At 43.1% G+C, this 16,542-nt stretch overlaps 1 protein-coding gene across 1 annotated transcript in view; it reads left to right on the forward strand.

Annotated features, from left to right (window-relative positions):
• The window catches only part of STK32C (serine/threonine kinase 32C), a 174,970-nt gene that overhangs the window by 139,097 nt on the left and 19,331 nt on the right, over positions 1-16,542 (forward strand). Inside the window, exons 3-5 of the mRNA XM_079978467.1 lie at positions 12,320-12,471; positions 13,977-14,150; positions 15,778-15,815. Coding sequence (XP_079834593.1) covers positions 12,320-12,471; positions 13,977-14,150; positions 15,778-15,815 — 364 coding nt within the window. The remainder of the gene's footprint in view (positions 1-12,319; positions 12,472-13,976; positions 14,151-15,777; positions 15,816-16,542) is intronic.

The following is a 16,542-nucleotide window of genomic DNA, read 5'->3' on the forward strand; positions in this document are numbered from 1 at the left end:
AAGTGGACCAAATTTCAGGGCAGCCATGTATGCCGTACTGTGTCCTGTGCAGGAAGGATGGGACTAAGGCATAATTAAGTCAACCTACCATTTATATTTAGAGGGATGGCTTGTGCTTTAATATTACTTCCTTGTTAAAGATCCTATGTCACTTACACATGAGGAGCAAATTACTAATGAAACCAGTGGAACCTAGACCTGCTGGGGTGCCTAGGAGGTCACGTGGGTAGTGCCTGGGTCCCTATCCACCTCCCTTCTGTTGTGATACTAAGTCAACCACTCGGTGGCTTGTTTCTCTCTTCAGTGAAGGAAGAGCAGAGGATTGCACACATTGTTCACCAAAATAAAATTGTAGCAATCACCCCAGCATCATATAGTGAGCCTCATGGCTGAGTGAGGTTTTGAGCCCTTGTCTTTCTATGCTTGGTCCCCCCCCCCCTTCTGTTTCATCTCCTTGGAAACAGAGGAAGGATTTACTGCTAGTGATTTCTATGACTGGCTAAGCCGAGAAGATGGACAGAAGCCTCTCTGTCTCTGAATGTGTACTGACATTATTGTGGGTGGCAGGACAAAGATGGGACTATAGCATAGGAGATTTCAGGGGGTTCGGAATCTTGGCAGGGCTATGCCACAATTTGCCCATAAGAGGAGCCTCCCTTGCTTGAAATGTATATGTGTATGCCTTTTGCTCTTGGTGCCAGCTGTTATAACTTGTTCATAACAGTTAATCAATTCACGCCTGAGTTGATTAATCCACCATTTAAACCGATTAAAGCTTTTAGCCTGACCGCAAGCCTGCCTTGCCATACCTGTGTGACATTGCAGCTCAGCTTGCAGTGCTAGCAATGATAATTACAGCAACTTTCTTGTCCATGGTGGCTTGTGCTCCATCTCAAGCACCCATTTTCTGACATGGTGATTCATCGGATTTCATCCAGGTAAGGCTGCTGCAGTCCTATGCAAACTTACCCGGGAGTGAGACTCAAGTGAAAGGAAGAGTGTTGTGCCCAGTTTATGGTGAAAACAAAGGTGTAGCACAATACTATACTTAGTCCCATTAAAGTGACTACAGTTGGAGGATAACTTCTGTCCTGAATAAAGTAATTTTCAACCTTTTTATTCCTCTAAGTTAATAAAAGCAAAGTCAGATGTGCCCAAAGCAGTTGAATCTAACGGGAGACTCAATGTTCTCTGGAATTATTATACACAGGATTGTGAACAGGTGTGCATGTTTATCCCTGACTGCCCAGGCTTAATTCTGCCAATACTATACAATAATTATTTATAATAATGATCTTTATTGCTTGAAGGGATTTTCTGTATGAAATAAAGAGGCTAGACTCTGGTGAGATCAGGGCCGGATTTAGTTGAAGAGAGGCCCTAGGCTACTCCACTTGTGAGGCCCCTCCCCCACCCTCACAACTAGAAGAAAATGGAAGAGTGTTATAAACAAATTTGAGTGTAGCCAAGGATGATGACAGGTATTTAAAATTCTACAATTCACAATTTCTCCTCTAATGGACATAAGATATTGTTGTTAAATACCACGGTGATTTAAAAAAATGCATAAAATTAACACTGAAAAACTTTAGCAACACCTGAAGTTTGTAAATCTTTTGTGGCCTTCTCTTGATACTCAGCAAGCCTCTTGGCCACACACACACATTCACTGTTCCTTTGGAACAGTGAGTTGGTGAGGTTGGCTACCTTTTCTATCACAGAAAGTACACACTTCCTCCTTCATTTCTATGGACATTTCAAGGCTGAGATTAAGTCTTTTGCCCAGATTTCCCTCCTCACTAAGAGACAGAAAGTGTGGACAGGCCGCAGGCCGGGTCTTCCTGTTATATACCTGCTGGGATTTGCTAGGCATCTGACCCTCACCTGAATCTCATAGCTCTCCTGACAGGTGATTTGGTCTGCAGCCACAGTGTGGAAATAAAGGATGAGATTGCCCACCAGATACCAGACACTCTATTATTCAAATTAGGCCCCAGTATTTTTGTTACTAGGTACGTGGGTGGCGCTGTGGGTAAAACCTCAGCGCCAAGGACTTGCCAATCGCATGGTCGGCGGTTCGAATCCCCGCGGTGGGGTGCGCTCCCGTCGTTCGGTCCCAGCGCCTGCCAACCTAGCAGTTCGAAAGCACCCCCGGGTGCAAGTAGATAAATAGGGACCGCTTACCAGCGGGAAGGTAAATGGCGTTCCGTGTGCTGCGCTGGCTCGCCAGATGCAGCTTGTCACGCTGGCCACGTGACCCGGAAGTGTCTGCGGACAGCGCTGGCTCCCGGCCTCTAGAGTGAGATGAGCGCACAACCCTAGAGTCTGGCAAGACTGGCCCGTACGGGCAGGGGTACCTTTACCTTTACCTTTACTATTTTTGTTACAATCCCCTTCTCAATTAAGTAATCAATTTTAATCTAGAATTTAAATTCTCAAAACTTTCTGATTTGTTACTTCGAGCAAGTAAACTACTGCTCTCACTTCATTACAAACAGTATTTCTAACTGCAACACACTTGAGCAAACCTGCTCCTCTTCCTTTCACAGATATTTTGTTGGCATTTGCAACTGTAGCTGCCTCTGATTAGTTATCATTTATCTCTTGGGGGAAATAATTAGCATCACACGTCATGTGCCAGTAAGTTGCCGAACCAATTAACCAACTAGAAGGATTACTGTTAATAGCACCAATTTTCCTGTAACTTGATAATGCTGGATAGTTTTGATGAACTGCAAAAGCATTTTTAGTTTGCTTTCTGTTGCCACCCTGGAACTTTTCTTTATTACTGCCACTTTGTTTTGTACGATTCCTTGCAAATGAAGGAAAACAACTTTTCTGCTTGTATATGTTGATAATATATTTTGGTTATTGGAACAAACAAGATTGTACAAAAACAAGATTGGGTGCAGGCCTGGCCAGGACTTAGGTGTCCTGACTGTGACAAAGGTGACCTGTGTGCTTGCTTGCTTGCTTGCTTAACAGCTGTTGGGAACTTCAAGGTCCCTGCTCTCCCTTCTTATGGTCTTTGTACAGGACCTGGAGACTCCAATAGAGAGCATTCAATGTCAAGAAGGAGGGCAAGTGGGCACCCTATCAAATGACAGGGCAGGAGCTACTCAGAGCAGGGCCTTTTCACTGGTGGTGCCCATTGTATGGCTCGCTCTTCCCAGACCTGCTCTCTTTTGGCCTGTATTTTAGAGCTTTATAATTTAGGAAGTCTTTGGAAGAACTAGTTGACAAGTCTTATGAGTCACTGGTGTATGAGCAGATTTTATTTGCTGCTATTCTGGGTTTCTGGTGCATTCCCTGCTGGTTACTTGCTTTCAGCAATAGGGGTCGCTGTTTGGTAGCACCCAGTTGGTTAGCTGTCAGATTCTAGAGCTCCCTATTGGTTGCTCTTAGGTAATTCACAAAATACAGAGTACATTCATAAAACACAGTGTTCATTCATAAAGCAGTAACATAAATCTCCATTGCTACATATTGGGTGTATATTTCAGCGGTTGAACGTACAGGTTTATGGCCATGCTGTAGTGTAGTGCTTATGCGACTGTGAATAAAAGGTGGCTGGGCTCATTGTCTCAGGGTTTTTTGGGGGGAGAGGTGACAAAACTAATTTCCAGTAAGTGCCCTCCTTTATTTCCATAACAAGTCCTTGAGTCTGTACTCTGAATATTGACACCAGGGATCTAGAAGGTGCAACCCCTGCACAGTCTCATCAGGGCTGACCTTAAGGCAATTGGAACAATTGGGCCAAATTGGGCCCCGTGTGCCACTCCTAAGTGAGCCCCCGCACCAGGGCAATCTAGATGGATTTTATTTATATGTATAAGATTTTGCAGACTTTGGCTGTGAACTGGGGCCCTACAAAAAATAATTCAAGTTGTGCCCCACTGCTTCAAATTGGGCCCCACTGGCTAGCCGTGAGTCTCATAGTTGCTGGGGCTAAGTTGCCCTGCCCTTGCATGAAGTCTTGGGTTTACAATTTTGGGAGAGGGGAGACTGTGGCACTGGGGAAAGGGCAGGCTGGTGAGACCCCCTAGACTTAGAGGCCCGAGTTGCCCTGCCCTCGCATGAAGTATTGGGTTTGCAATTTTGGGAGAGGGGAGACTGCCTGCTGGGGAGCGGGTGGGCTGGTGAGGCCCCCTAGATTTAGGGGCTTAGATTTAGGGACTTAGTCTTTACACTGGGTTGAGATAGAAGGAGAAAGAAACATCCATTTGCAGTTTTCAGCATACAAACAATGACTCGCACGGCAGCAAAATGCAACCTGTAGGTTCAGAGACACAAAAATACCAATTGCTGATGAACAGCACCATGAGCGGGCTGTTGCTTTTGTTCCCTGCCTGTGTGTGCTTGCCAGGAGCATCTACTACGTGAACAAGATGCTGGGCTAGATGAACCAGAAGGCCTCTCTTAACCATCATTTTCACTCTTCAGCAATGGAATGTAAGAACATAAGAAAAGCCCTAATGGATCAGGATAAGAGCTCATCGGGTCGAGCATCCCGTTCTCACAGCAGCGAACCAGATGCCAGTGGGAAGCCTGCAAGCAAGAACTGTGTGCAGCAGCACCCTCAACACACTCTGGTATTCAGGGATGTGCTGCTTCCAACAGAGCATAGTGTTATTCTCAGATATGTAAACCTAAGGTAGGGCTGCCATACATCCGGATTTCAAAGGTGGAATTGACGTCCGGGTGGGGATTTCCGAAAGGTGGCCACAGATATTATACCATATGAAATATTCACAGCACCTATGCTTCCTATACAGCATGGCATTCCTCAAAACTAGATCTCTGATCACTTTGACATCCCATCCTTACATCAGACAGATTTGTACTGTATTCAGAATCCAAGGGTGTTTTTATACTGGAGAGATTGTTTGTGGCAGCAGGTTGTACATTAGCATTTGATCAATGTGCATCTGCCCCAGTAGATTCCCCTAATCATTTTACATTTCCAAAACAAAGCCTGGAAGGTAATTCCAGAGAGTAATCTAGCATGAAGATGGGAACAGCCCTGTCAGAGTATTGTCAACGCCCCAGGTTAGACATTGAAAAATCATCATGTTGAATTATGGTGAGAAGCTAAAAAGTAACATGACTGCCCCCAGGTCCATTCTTCTCAAAAACTGAAACCTTACTAGGAGGATTATAACACCTTCACTCATTCAGATTGTCAGCAGTTACCCAAGTGTCACTTCTCAAATTGCAATGTTTTTTTTTACTCATGGGAGTACTTCCCCCAAGTCATTCGTGGAACAGAAATGATATTGTGTAAAGACTGTAACCATTATTTGTTAAGACCTTAGCAGTGGCTTCTCTCTACAATGGAAGATATAAAACACAATTCCTAATCCAGAACTGACTGGATGTATCTTTGAAAATGTCAGCAATCTCTCTATTGTGTCAACACTGAAATCGTCGACCTTTTGTTGAAAAGGATGCGTCCGTTTATAAGAATAGGCTGTGATGTGAAGAGGGAAATATAAAAGGCATCCCACTGGTGGTACCTCTGGTTACGTACTTAATTCGTTCCGGAGGTCCGTTCTTAACCTGAAACTGTTCTTAACCTGAAGCACCACTTTAGCTGATGGGGCCTCCTGCTGCTGTCGCGCCGCCGGAGCATGATTTCTGTTCTCATCCTGAAGCAAAGTTCTTAACCCAAGGTTAGCGGAGTCTGTAACCTGAAGCGTATGTAACCTGAAGTGTATGTAATCCGAGGTACCACTGTATAATGATAAATGTAAGACAATCACATTGCAGAGCATTCACATTATCTGAACAGTATGCATATAAAAATCAGTTCCAATAGCTTTCTAAGGATATATCCCATATAAGAACTGCCATGCTATTTAACTCCAGAAGTGGCCAGTCAGATATTAGTTTATTAGTTTATTTCCATTTATTAATTGCTTCCAGCAAAATTTCTCATCACCCTTTAACAAGAGACAACATCAGCAATAAAAACAATTACAACAACTTCACCTATAAAGCAATTACAACCATTTCAAATATCAATTTCAAATCTCATATGGATACACACTGCAATAAAAGAACTTCCACTTAAAAACCCTTTCCAACAAATTTTATGAATGGAGATTTTTATTCCAGGTTTTCAAAAGGCACCAAGGAGACAATAATAGATTGATGGTGCCTGGGAATCAAGTTTGCATGAGTCAAGTCTTTGCCTACCCCACATCTGTAGTTGGGAGACAGGTGGGTGCAGCTTGCCTAAAATGGCCACATGGACCAAATGGGGAGACTTCAGGGGGCCTTTGGGTCACTCCTTCATGTGATGAGAGCAAGGACCCCAGGGTAATTGGTTGTGGATGAGCTTTAGATAGAGATTGGAGCAGGTGTGGCTGTGGCAATGTGACTTAACTTGACTTTGGGTGACAGGTGGGATGCTGGAGAGAGCATATATGGTGAGGGCATAAATACAGCCCACAAACCCCTATCTAGAGTGGTTGGTGGACATTTTGTGCTTTTGCTATTTTATATTATGTCGATTGTACTTTGGGGGCCTTTGGTCCAGAAAGCTGCATATAAACAAACTATAACCAAATGCAACATCATTGGAACAGAGGTGGGTTGGGATGGAGTAGACAGAGAAAAAGAAGCAATATATGAGACAGATTCTCCTGTGATCCATCCATTGGAGAGCTGTGCTTGTAGCTATTTACCAGCAGAATGTTGTCTGCAGGGATCTAGTTTATACTAGTGATGTGTGTGCTATAATGGTGCTGACATTACTACTGTCAGATTAACTGAACATTCGGCCCAGAGCCATGTGTACCGCCAGGCACTGATTCTCCAGAGTCCTGAGTGGGATCGTTCTTAGACTGCTGGCTTTCCAACCAGAGATCAAACTCTTATATATGTGATGCATGAACTCTGCCACTGAACTGGAGTCTCTTCTACAAGCTAACCCTATATATATTATTTGATTTTTTGTTTTGTTTAGTGTTGTTGTTGTTTAGTCGTTTAGTCGTGTCCACCTCTTCGTGACCCCATGGACCAGAGCACACCAGGCACTTCTGTCTTCCACTGCCTCCCGCAGTTTAGTCAAACTCATGCTGGTAGCTTCGAGAACACTGTCCCACCATTTTGTCCTCTGTCATCCCCTTCTCCTTGTGCCCTCAATCTTTCCCAACATCAGGGTCTTCGCCAGGGAGTCTTTTCTTCTCATGAGGTGGCCAAAGTATTGGAGTCTCAGCTTCAGGATCTGTCCTTCCAGTGAGCACTCAGGGCTGATTTCCTTAAAAATGGTTAGGTTTGATCTTCTCGCAGTCCATGGGACTCTCAAGAGTCTCCTCCAGCACCATAATTCAAAAGCATCACTTCTTCGGCGATCATCCTTCTTTATGGTCCAGCTCTCACTTCCATACATCACTACTGGGAAAACCATAGTTTTAACTATACAGACCTTTGTTTAGTGTACATGACTATTAATTAGTTATTTGTTAGTTCAACACAGGGGTGTTTTACTGGAGGGAGGATAGTGTGGATGGAGTAATGTGGTGGATTTAAGGAGATAGTTGAATGATTGTGTGGGGATGTCTCAGTTTTGTGGAGTCTGAATGTGCATGCAATTTTTGTGTGTGATTGCAATACACTTTTGGTAACCTTTATGAAATGTTGATGATATATTGTAATGATGTTGCATTTTGATGCATCAATATATTTTCATATTTTATATATCATTTGTGTCTAAGTCCCTTGTTTAAAGATATTTAATCATGTTACTTAAAATGTAGAATTATTAGTAGTAAACTTAACGTTGCTTGGTCTGGAATATGTATTGCATTTCCTGTATGGGATTTGTAAATTGCTTAGAGATTTTCTGTTGAAATATGAAGCGGTGTGTAGACAAACTAAAGGAATTAACAAAGAGCCTTGCACGCCCACACATCTAATTATTTTGCAAACAAGATTTAATAATTCTCATGATGTCCATGTGTGCCACTCTAATTGGTGTTTCCCCCCTCCACTTTCTGTTATATTTGCTCTTTCTACTTCTAATGCATCCATAGTAAATTTCACGTTATATGCTGTTAGCAATTTACAGTTTGTTAATAATGAGGAAAGGTCGTGCTCCTTGTCTTGCTCTGCACATTTGTGTCTCATTCCCACTGTTGACTTCAGCAGGCAAATGAATATTTTCCAACTGTTCATCCAATGTTACCTTCAGGTCACGTTCAGCTTGCTTCTTCTTGATGAGCAACGTGCATGAATGAACTGTCAGATTAATTTTTCAGAGGCACGCACTGCCTCATAAGCATAAGCACATCTGCTAATTAAAAGAAGACTGATGTAATTGTGCCTGATATAGAATTGTCATCGACTCATTTCCAAATAGTTACCTTGTAATTAAGTGTTTCATTAGTGCTTAAAAGGGGCCTAGGAAGACATAAAACACAGTCCAAAGTAAAACGTTTGCTAGGGATTATAATAATTGGAGCTCACCGGTTTTGCAGCTCTCTACACAAGATTTACTTATTTATTTATAAAGCCAGATGAACTTCCTGATACCTGCAACTGCTAGCATTAGTTTTGATTCCCGGAAAAGCATCTCAAGGGCAGCACATATCGACTTGGTTGCCTGGACGTTAATGGAATTAATTGGCTAATACGAGTAGATGTTTCTGCCTGACGAACTGCAGAGTTTATGTAGTAGTATGAAGGACGAAGTACAGGTGGAGTTTAGCCAGATGCAGCCATTTAAAAATCTGCTGGATTGATTCTATGTGCAGTCCTACATTTCAAGTAAGTGAAATGCAACCCTTTAGGTTTGTTCTGTTTTTTAGTTTTTTAAGGGAGGGGCTATAGATCAGTAGTAGAAAACTTGCTTGGAATATAGAAGGCCCCAGGTTTCTCTAAATAAAAAGATTTATCTGCCCATCTTTCTGGTGGCATCCCCTCCCTGCCTCTATTCCACTCCCCCCTTCCAACAGGTCCCCAGTACAGCTTGCAAAAACAAATTAAAACAAAAATATCTAAACAAGAACATTAAAACCCTGGAATATTAAAAGAGCAGCATTAAAGCAGTCCATTAATGTGCATGTGAAAATAGGCTCTGGTGGATGAGACCAACAGTGGGTCCAACAGTCAAGAAGGTGGTTTCTGCTTGTCTGCTTCCGGGACATGGATGGCGCTGTGGGTTAAACCACAGAGCCTAGGACTTGCCGATCAGAAGGTCGGCAGTTCGAATCCCCTCGATGGGGTGAGCTCCCGTTGCTCGGTCCCTGCTCCTGCCAACCTAGCAGTTCGAAAGCACGTCAAAGTGCAAGTAGATCAATAGGTACCACTCCGGCGGGAAGGTAAACGGCGTTTCCGTGCGCTGCTCTGGTTCACCAGAAGCGGCTTAGTCATGCTGGCCACATGACCCAGAAGCTGTACGCCGGCTCCCTCGGCCAGTAAAGCAAGATGAGCGCTGCAACCCCAGAGTCGGCCACCGATACTTTTTATATCGGTCCTGGAGGTCCTGTTAAATATGATTAGGGGAGACCAGCTGGTAAAAGGGATTCAGGTCGGAGCCAGACATTACAAATTAAAGGCTTTTGCAGATGACTTAGTACTGACCTTGCAAGAGCCAGACACTAGTACCAAAAGAGCTTTGGAATTAATTCAAGTATTTGGCCAGGTCGCAGGATTTAAGTTGAATAAACAAAAAACCAAGGTATTGGAAAAGAACCTAACAAATGTTGAAAGGGAAAGATTCCAAGAGGAAACTGGGTTAGTGGTGGCAAAGAGTGTAAAATACCTGGGGATTAACATGACATCTAAGAATGTGAACTTATTTAAGGACAACTATGACAAGTGCTGGACTGAGATAAAGAAAGATTTAGAAATATGGTCAAACCTGAAGCTTTCCTTGTTAGGTCGAATTGCTGTGATCAAAATGAATGTATTGCCTAGAATGTTATTTTTGTTTCAGACATTACAAATTGTTGATAAACTGGACTGTTTCAAGAAGTGGCAGAAAGACATATCTAAATTTGTCTGGCAGGGCAAAAAGCCCAGAATTAAGTTTAAGATACTTACCGACTCTAAAGAAAGAGGGGGGTTTGCCCTGCCGGACTTAAGACTTTACTATGAATCGGCAGCTTTCTGCTGGTTAAAAGATTGGCTACTTCTTGAAAATGCAGACATTCTAGATTTGGAAGGATTTGACAATAATTTTGGTTGGCATGCATACATCTGGTATGACAAGGTTAAAGTGTATAAGGGTTTCAAAAATCATATTGTCAGGAAAGCACTATATAATGTATGGACACGGTATAAAGATTTACTGGAAAACAGAACTCCCAGGTGGCTTTCACCTATGGAGGCTAAGGAAGTAAAGAAACTTAATATGACAACCAATTGGCCGAAATACTCTGAGATTTTAGAACAAGAAGGTGGTGAATTTAAATTACAAAGTTATGAGAAAATAAAGTCCAAGGTACGAGATTGGCTCCATTATTTTCAAATAATGGAGGCTTTCAAACAAGACAGGAAAATCGGTTTCCAGGTGGAGAAATCGAAATTGGAAACAGAATTGTTAGAACCCAATACTAAGAATTTATCAAGAATGTACAACTTGCTGTTGAAGTGGAATACAATAGATGAGACAGTGAAGTCTGCTATGGTTAAATGGGCACAGGACATAGGTCATGACATTATGTTTGCTGACTGGGAGCAGTTATGGACCACAGGTATTAAATTTACGGCATGCAATGCCTTACGAGAAAACATTATGAAAATGATTTATAGGTGGTACATGACCCCAGTCAAGCTTGCGAAGATTTACCATTTGCCCAATAACAAATGCTGGAAATGTAAAGAGACTGAGGGTACCTTTTTCCACCTTTGGTGGACCTGCCCAAAGATTAAGGCCTTCTGGGAAATGATTTATAATGAAATTAAGAAAGTGCTTAAGTGCACCTTTAACAAGAAACCAGAGGCATTTCTCTTGGGTATGGTCGGCCAGTTGGTGCCGAAGAAGGATAAGAATTTCTTTTTGTACGCTACTACGGCAGCAAGGATTCTTCTAGCAAAGTATTGGAAGACACAAGAGCTACCCACGCTGGAGGAATGGCAGGCGAAAGTGATTGACTTTATGGGACTGGCAGAAATGACCGGCAGAATCCGCGACCAAGAGAAAGAGACTGTGGAAGAAGATTGGAAGAAATTTAAGATGTATCTTAAGAATTATTATAAAACTGAGGAGTGTTAAAATGCTGAGGGAAAAGAAGACGTAGAATTGCAGCGATAATTGAGTTTAAAATTTAGGGTGGAATAGAGAAAGAGGACAAATTTTTATTTAATTGGGTAAGATAGGTTGCTGAATAATGGTATTAAACTAAGGATGCAAAAAGGGAAAGGTATGGGGAAGTCCGAGAAAAGAGGGTTATGAAAATAAGGTTATGAAAATATGAGTTTTTTGTTTGTTTGGTTTCTCTGTTGTTTTTTGTTTCTGTTAAAAATTGGAAATTAATAAAAATATTTATAAAAAAAAAAAAAACAGAGTCGGCCACGACTGGACCTAATGGTCAGGGGTCCCTTTACCTTTAAGAGGCAGACAGGGCTCATCAACCTGGGAAGGTAGCCCATCTAGGAGAAGGAAAACTCTAATCCTAAACTTAGTGTACATTTTCTTGTGTCCATCTTGTGGACATCTTCCCAACAAAGGCTTTTAATGATACTGGAGTCCAGTGCAGCTTGGAATCTGCCACACATATCTATGCCATGCTTATAGATCCAGTGCCTTTTGCCACTTGATAAAGTGACATTACCAGATGTTGACTTTTTTTTCTTTTTTAGAGGATTCAATCTTTTGACAGGGAACAGACTTTGAATTCATTTTCCCTCAGAATTTTGTGCACTTATACATAATGTTTCCTGAGTGATGATGTGCTTGACTCTGCAATTTTCTGCTACTGCCAATTTCCCCAGGATTTTGATTGGATTGCAAAGTATTTCCTATGAGCACTTAGGGATAATTCTCATAGCTTCTGCAAGTGTGATGGCTATTTGGTAGTGCTGCATATGAGCTCCTTGCCCATAGCAAACTGGTTGTGAGCAAATACTACTGGACATTTTGCCAACTACTGGAAACCTATGTTGTTACAGAGTGCATGCTAAAAGTCTAATTCTGTGGCAGGGATCAACTGCACTTGCCTGGCTTGCTGAGACAGGCTACATGATCAGGAGCAACCATGTCCTCTGTGACCATGAAAATCGCTTGCACAATGCTGCAACAGCTGGGAAACCAAGGAAATTGAAACATAGGAATCTAAATGCCACTTTCTCTTTTTTTGGTGACATCAAGGTGTGCATTGTACAAAAGAGAGATACAGAGAAGATGTATGCCATGAAGTACATGAATAAACAGCAGTGCATTGAAAGGGATGAGGTTCGAAATGTGTTCAGAGAACTGGAGATCCTGCAGGAAATTGAGCATGCCTTCTTGGTGAATCTCTGGTGAATCTCTTATTTTCTTTTATTTATTTTAGGGATGGGTGGGAGGTGATTCTGTTCCTAGTTGTGCCTAGGACCATGTTAGTCTTAGAAGAAGCGGGTTTGGGGACACAGCAGTATGCAAGGTCTGGTTTTCAAAATGCCATAATACATAACAGGAGACAGCAGAGTCCTTAGACAGCAGCAAAGAAAAAGTAGCATTATAGAAGTCCATACTACCACTACTAGTAGCTTCCGTGGGATAACTGTTTTAAAAACCCTAATTAAATGTTAGGACACCCTCTGAAAAAAAGAAAAAGATTTGGGGATTGATCCAAGTTGGGTGTCCCCTGAGTGGCTTTGCCTAGCCTTAGTTTTTCACAGAAGCAGCTTGACAGGTGGGGCAGAGCCACTCTGCTACCTTCCCAGTAAGCCGGTCTCTGTTGCTTACTGGCAGGGACAAGGGAAGGGCACTGGATTGGCCAACGCCCCTCCCACCTTCACCCTCACCCTCCCAGTGAGCAGCAATGACCCATCTGCTGGGAAGGTTGCATAGCGACTCTGTCTCACCCAGGGAGCCACTTCCATTTTTTAACCCCTGTTTCCTAGCCATTTACATCATCATCAAGATGCTCTAATCTTCCATGGTGAGTCTCTGTTGCCCACTGGCTTCCACTTTTAACCATTGCTCAGCTCTACATTGTCCAGTACAGTTGTACCTTGATTGTAGAATGCCTTGGAACTCGTACGTTTCGGCTCCCGAATGATCGAAACCCAGAAGTCAGTGTTCCGGTTTTTGAACATGTTTTGGGAAGCTGAATGTCTGATGCGGCTTCTGCTATTGTTTCTGGCATGCCTGCACAATCGGAAGCCAATCGGAAGCCGCGCCTTGGTTTCCAAATGTTTCGGAAGTTGGACGGACTTCCAGAACGCATTCTGTTAAAAAACAAAGGTACGACTGTATAAAGAATATCTGCAGGTCCGGAATGCCCTTCAACTCCTAGATCATCAAGAGGCTAGATAGCAGCAACTCCAGCTTGCCAATGAATCATTCGCACTGATGGCACTGGTTTTTGTTTAATAATGAAAAGAGACAGCCTGCTTGATATTCTGGTACATTATTGATTATGCCTGGAAAAAAATGAGTGTGGAATGATCATATTACAGAAGCCATGTGACTGTGCCAGATATAGAAGCGGGGATTATATGAGCAAGGTAAAATTAACTGGGACAGCTGCTCCTTGCAAGATATGAAACAGGGACCTGTTCATATAATCAGCAAAACAAAATAACAAAATTGATTTATCTAGAGCAAATATAGGATGGCAATGGACAAAAAGAGACTCGGAGAAATTCACGGGTTATATTTAGACATATAAATATTGAAGATGCCTACTTATTGTTCCTGCTTTGCAGGTGCATGGGTAAGTGAAGTGGGAAAACAGGCCTCTCATTTGGTAGCACCATCTGTGAAATCTGAATGGGTAAGTCCACAGTTTGCCCAACTCACCTTTGCTAATTTTCCACAGGTACTCTTTTCAGGATGAAGAGGACATGTTCATGGTAGTGGATTTACTCCTGGGTGGTGACCTACGTTATCATCTCCAGCAAAACGTGCAGTTCACCGAGGAAACAGTGAAACTCTATATCTGTGAGATGGCATCAGCTTTAGACTATTTGCGCAGTCAGCATATTATACACAGGTAACAGCACAATCTGTTATTCCCAGCTGTTGGGAACTGGCACAGCTATCAAACAAATCAGGCTCCTTTGAGAGAGCTTTTGAGCTGGTTGCAGCTAGTGCAAGTCCCCACCCCCACATTCAGCCAGATGGCTCCATGCCTGCCCTGATCTGGGTCTGATCCAGGCCCTGAGCTGAATCAGGGGCATGGCAAAGCACTAGGCTATTAAAAACATGTGAGGGAAAGGAGGAGATCTAGGTAGAGACATTCACCTGCACTATCTCTTTCTTTCCCCCTCTCATCACCTGACCACATATTTAATTGGAGTTTTAATTGGCCCAATTTGGTTTGAGATGTGGGATTTGTCCAGAGCAGATGCACAGTCCTGGATTCAGCTAGGTGGAATCTCGGCAAGAAAACTGACCAATAAATATTGGCAGTAAATGCAGTGATGGAGCAAGCTGATTGGGTGCCTCCAAAGAGTCTGCCTGCCTCCTCCCACTCAGCCACCCTACAGCTGAGGGGGAGGCAGCGGGCAGACTGTTTGGGGCAGTGCAGAGCCTGCGGGCACTCAAGCCACCGTGTCACTCCCAGGAGAGACGCATGGTTCAGGCACGCTGCAGGACCCACAGTGAGTGCCGCCCACCATTTTGTCATCCCCCTGAGTAAGGAAACCCAGGGCAGACCGCACCTACCGCACCCCCCTTGCTACACGCCTGAGTAAATGTCAGGAGCTGGGGTAAGGAGTAGGTCAGCAATAAAAAACACCGGTGTAAGCGAAGTCAACTCTTTATTCAAAGAAATAAAAACAGAACGGGTCTAGTGATCACAGGAACTCTTCCCAGTAGGTCTTGCCCCAATGAGATAGTTGTGAGAACTGAAGGTCCCCACTTTCCTACCACTCTCCAACACTCCTCCCCTGGTTTCTTCCCCCAAATCCTAAGACTCTATAGCCTTGTCTCTTGTTGCTCCACCCACTTCATTCCTCTTGGTGTTCTGGGAGATTGGGGAGAGGGGGAGGGGAGGAGAGCTGGTCACTGCAGGAAAGGGAGAATCCCTGGATTCTTCAGCAACCTGACTCATCTCTGCTTCCTTCCTCCAAGTCTGAATTGCTCTCTGCCCCAGCATCTTCCTGCTCAGTAAACCCTGTTGCCTCTTCAGTTTCTGACACCTCCTCCTCCCAGTCTGTCCCCTCTTCTTCCTCTTCCCACTCATTGTCATCCCACCACCAATATCCTGGCTCTGAACCTTCTTCCCATGCAGAATCCCTTGGGGGTTCGCCTGCTGGTGCCTCCCACCACTCCTCTGCTATATTATAACATTTAAGGAATTGGGAGATCCATTCACAAATCTCTGTTGCCTCTTCTTAGGTCCTGAAAAAACTGGATCTGATCTCAGGCTGTGTTCAGAACATAGCATTCTTTTGTTTATTGAGCCTGTTTTAAGGTGTGTGTTTTCCAAATCAAGTTTCCTCTGTGAGTTTCACCCCACCGTCTTGTTTAATTGCATTGGGCAATATTTTTGAAATCTCAAAACAACAACAACAACAACAACAACAACAACAACAACCCACTGTTTGGTAGGCTCATGAGGCATTTTGCATTTGCCTTTTCCAAGTTGTGCATAAATGCTTGTTTTTGCTTTCCAGAGACGTGAAACCAGACAATATTCTCCTTGATGAACAAGGTATGGGGGAAATTGCTAATTATGTCTATTGCTTCTGCCTTTGAATAGTCTTCACCCCCTGGTGTTTTTTTTTTTTGTCTTTTTCATTCATTTACATTTTCCGATTTATACTGCATTTCTGTGGTTGTGAATGATAAATAGAAGGTTATGGGATCGAAAGCAAATCTATCCCGTTCATCTGCCGTCAAGACTTGTTTCAGTGAAGAATTAGCGGTAATTGACATTGACTGGTAGCTACTATTACTCATTCCAGAAAGCTTTTTCATAAGTGCAGCTGATATGTAATTCCTCTGCTGATATAGAAACCTTGCACAAAGGTACATATTTATACATTTATTTTTTTGAAAAAAAGAAGTTTTGACATCTATGTGCCTGCTTGGGTAGGCAGAGGCAAGAATAAAGTGTTCTGCTGTGATTAAATTTCTGGTTGGCAAGCCAGGAATAAAGGAAGAGTCCACAATTCTGCTTGGTTCTGAGAGGATAAGGGTTGTGGCTCAGTGGTAGATCACATGCTTTGCAGACCAAAGGTTCCAGGTTCGAACCCCGGGCTGGGGAAAGACCCTCACCTGAAACTTTCAAGAGCCACATCCAGTCAGTGTGGTTACGGAATACTCTTTACTGAACTGTGTAGATGATAGGAAGGCATCTTCCTATGACATCCACATGGAGCTTCATCGGAGCAGAGGCTTCCACTTCCACTATAGCATTTACGAGTATTGGTGCTCAT

This window comes from Podarcis cretensis, assembly GCF_951804945.1.
Source record: "Podarcis cretensis genome assembly, chromosome: 5".
In the NCBI taxonomy this organism is placed as follows: domain Eukaryota; kingdom Metazoa; phylum Chordata; class Lepidosauria; order Squamata; family Lacertidae; genus Podarcis; species Podarcis cretensis.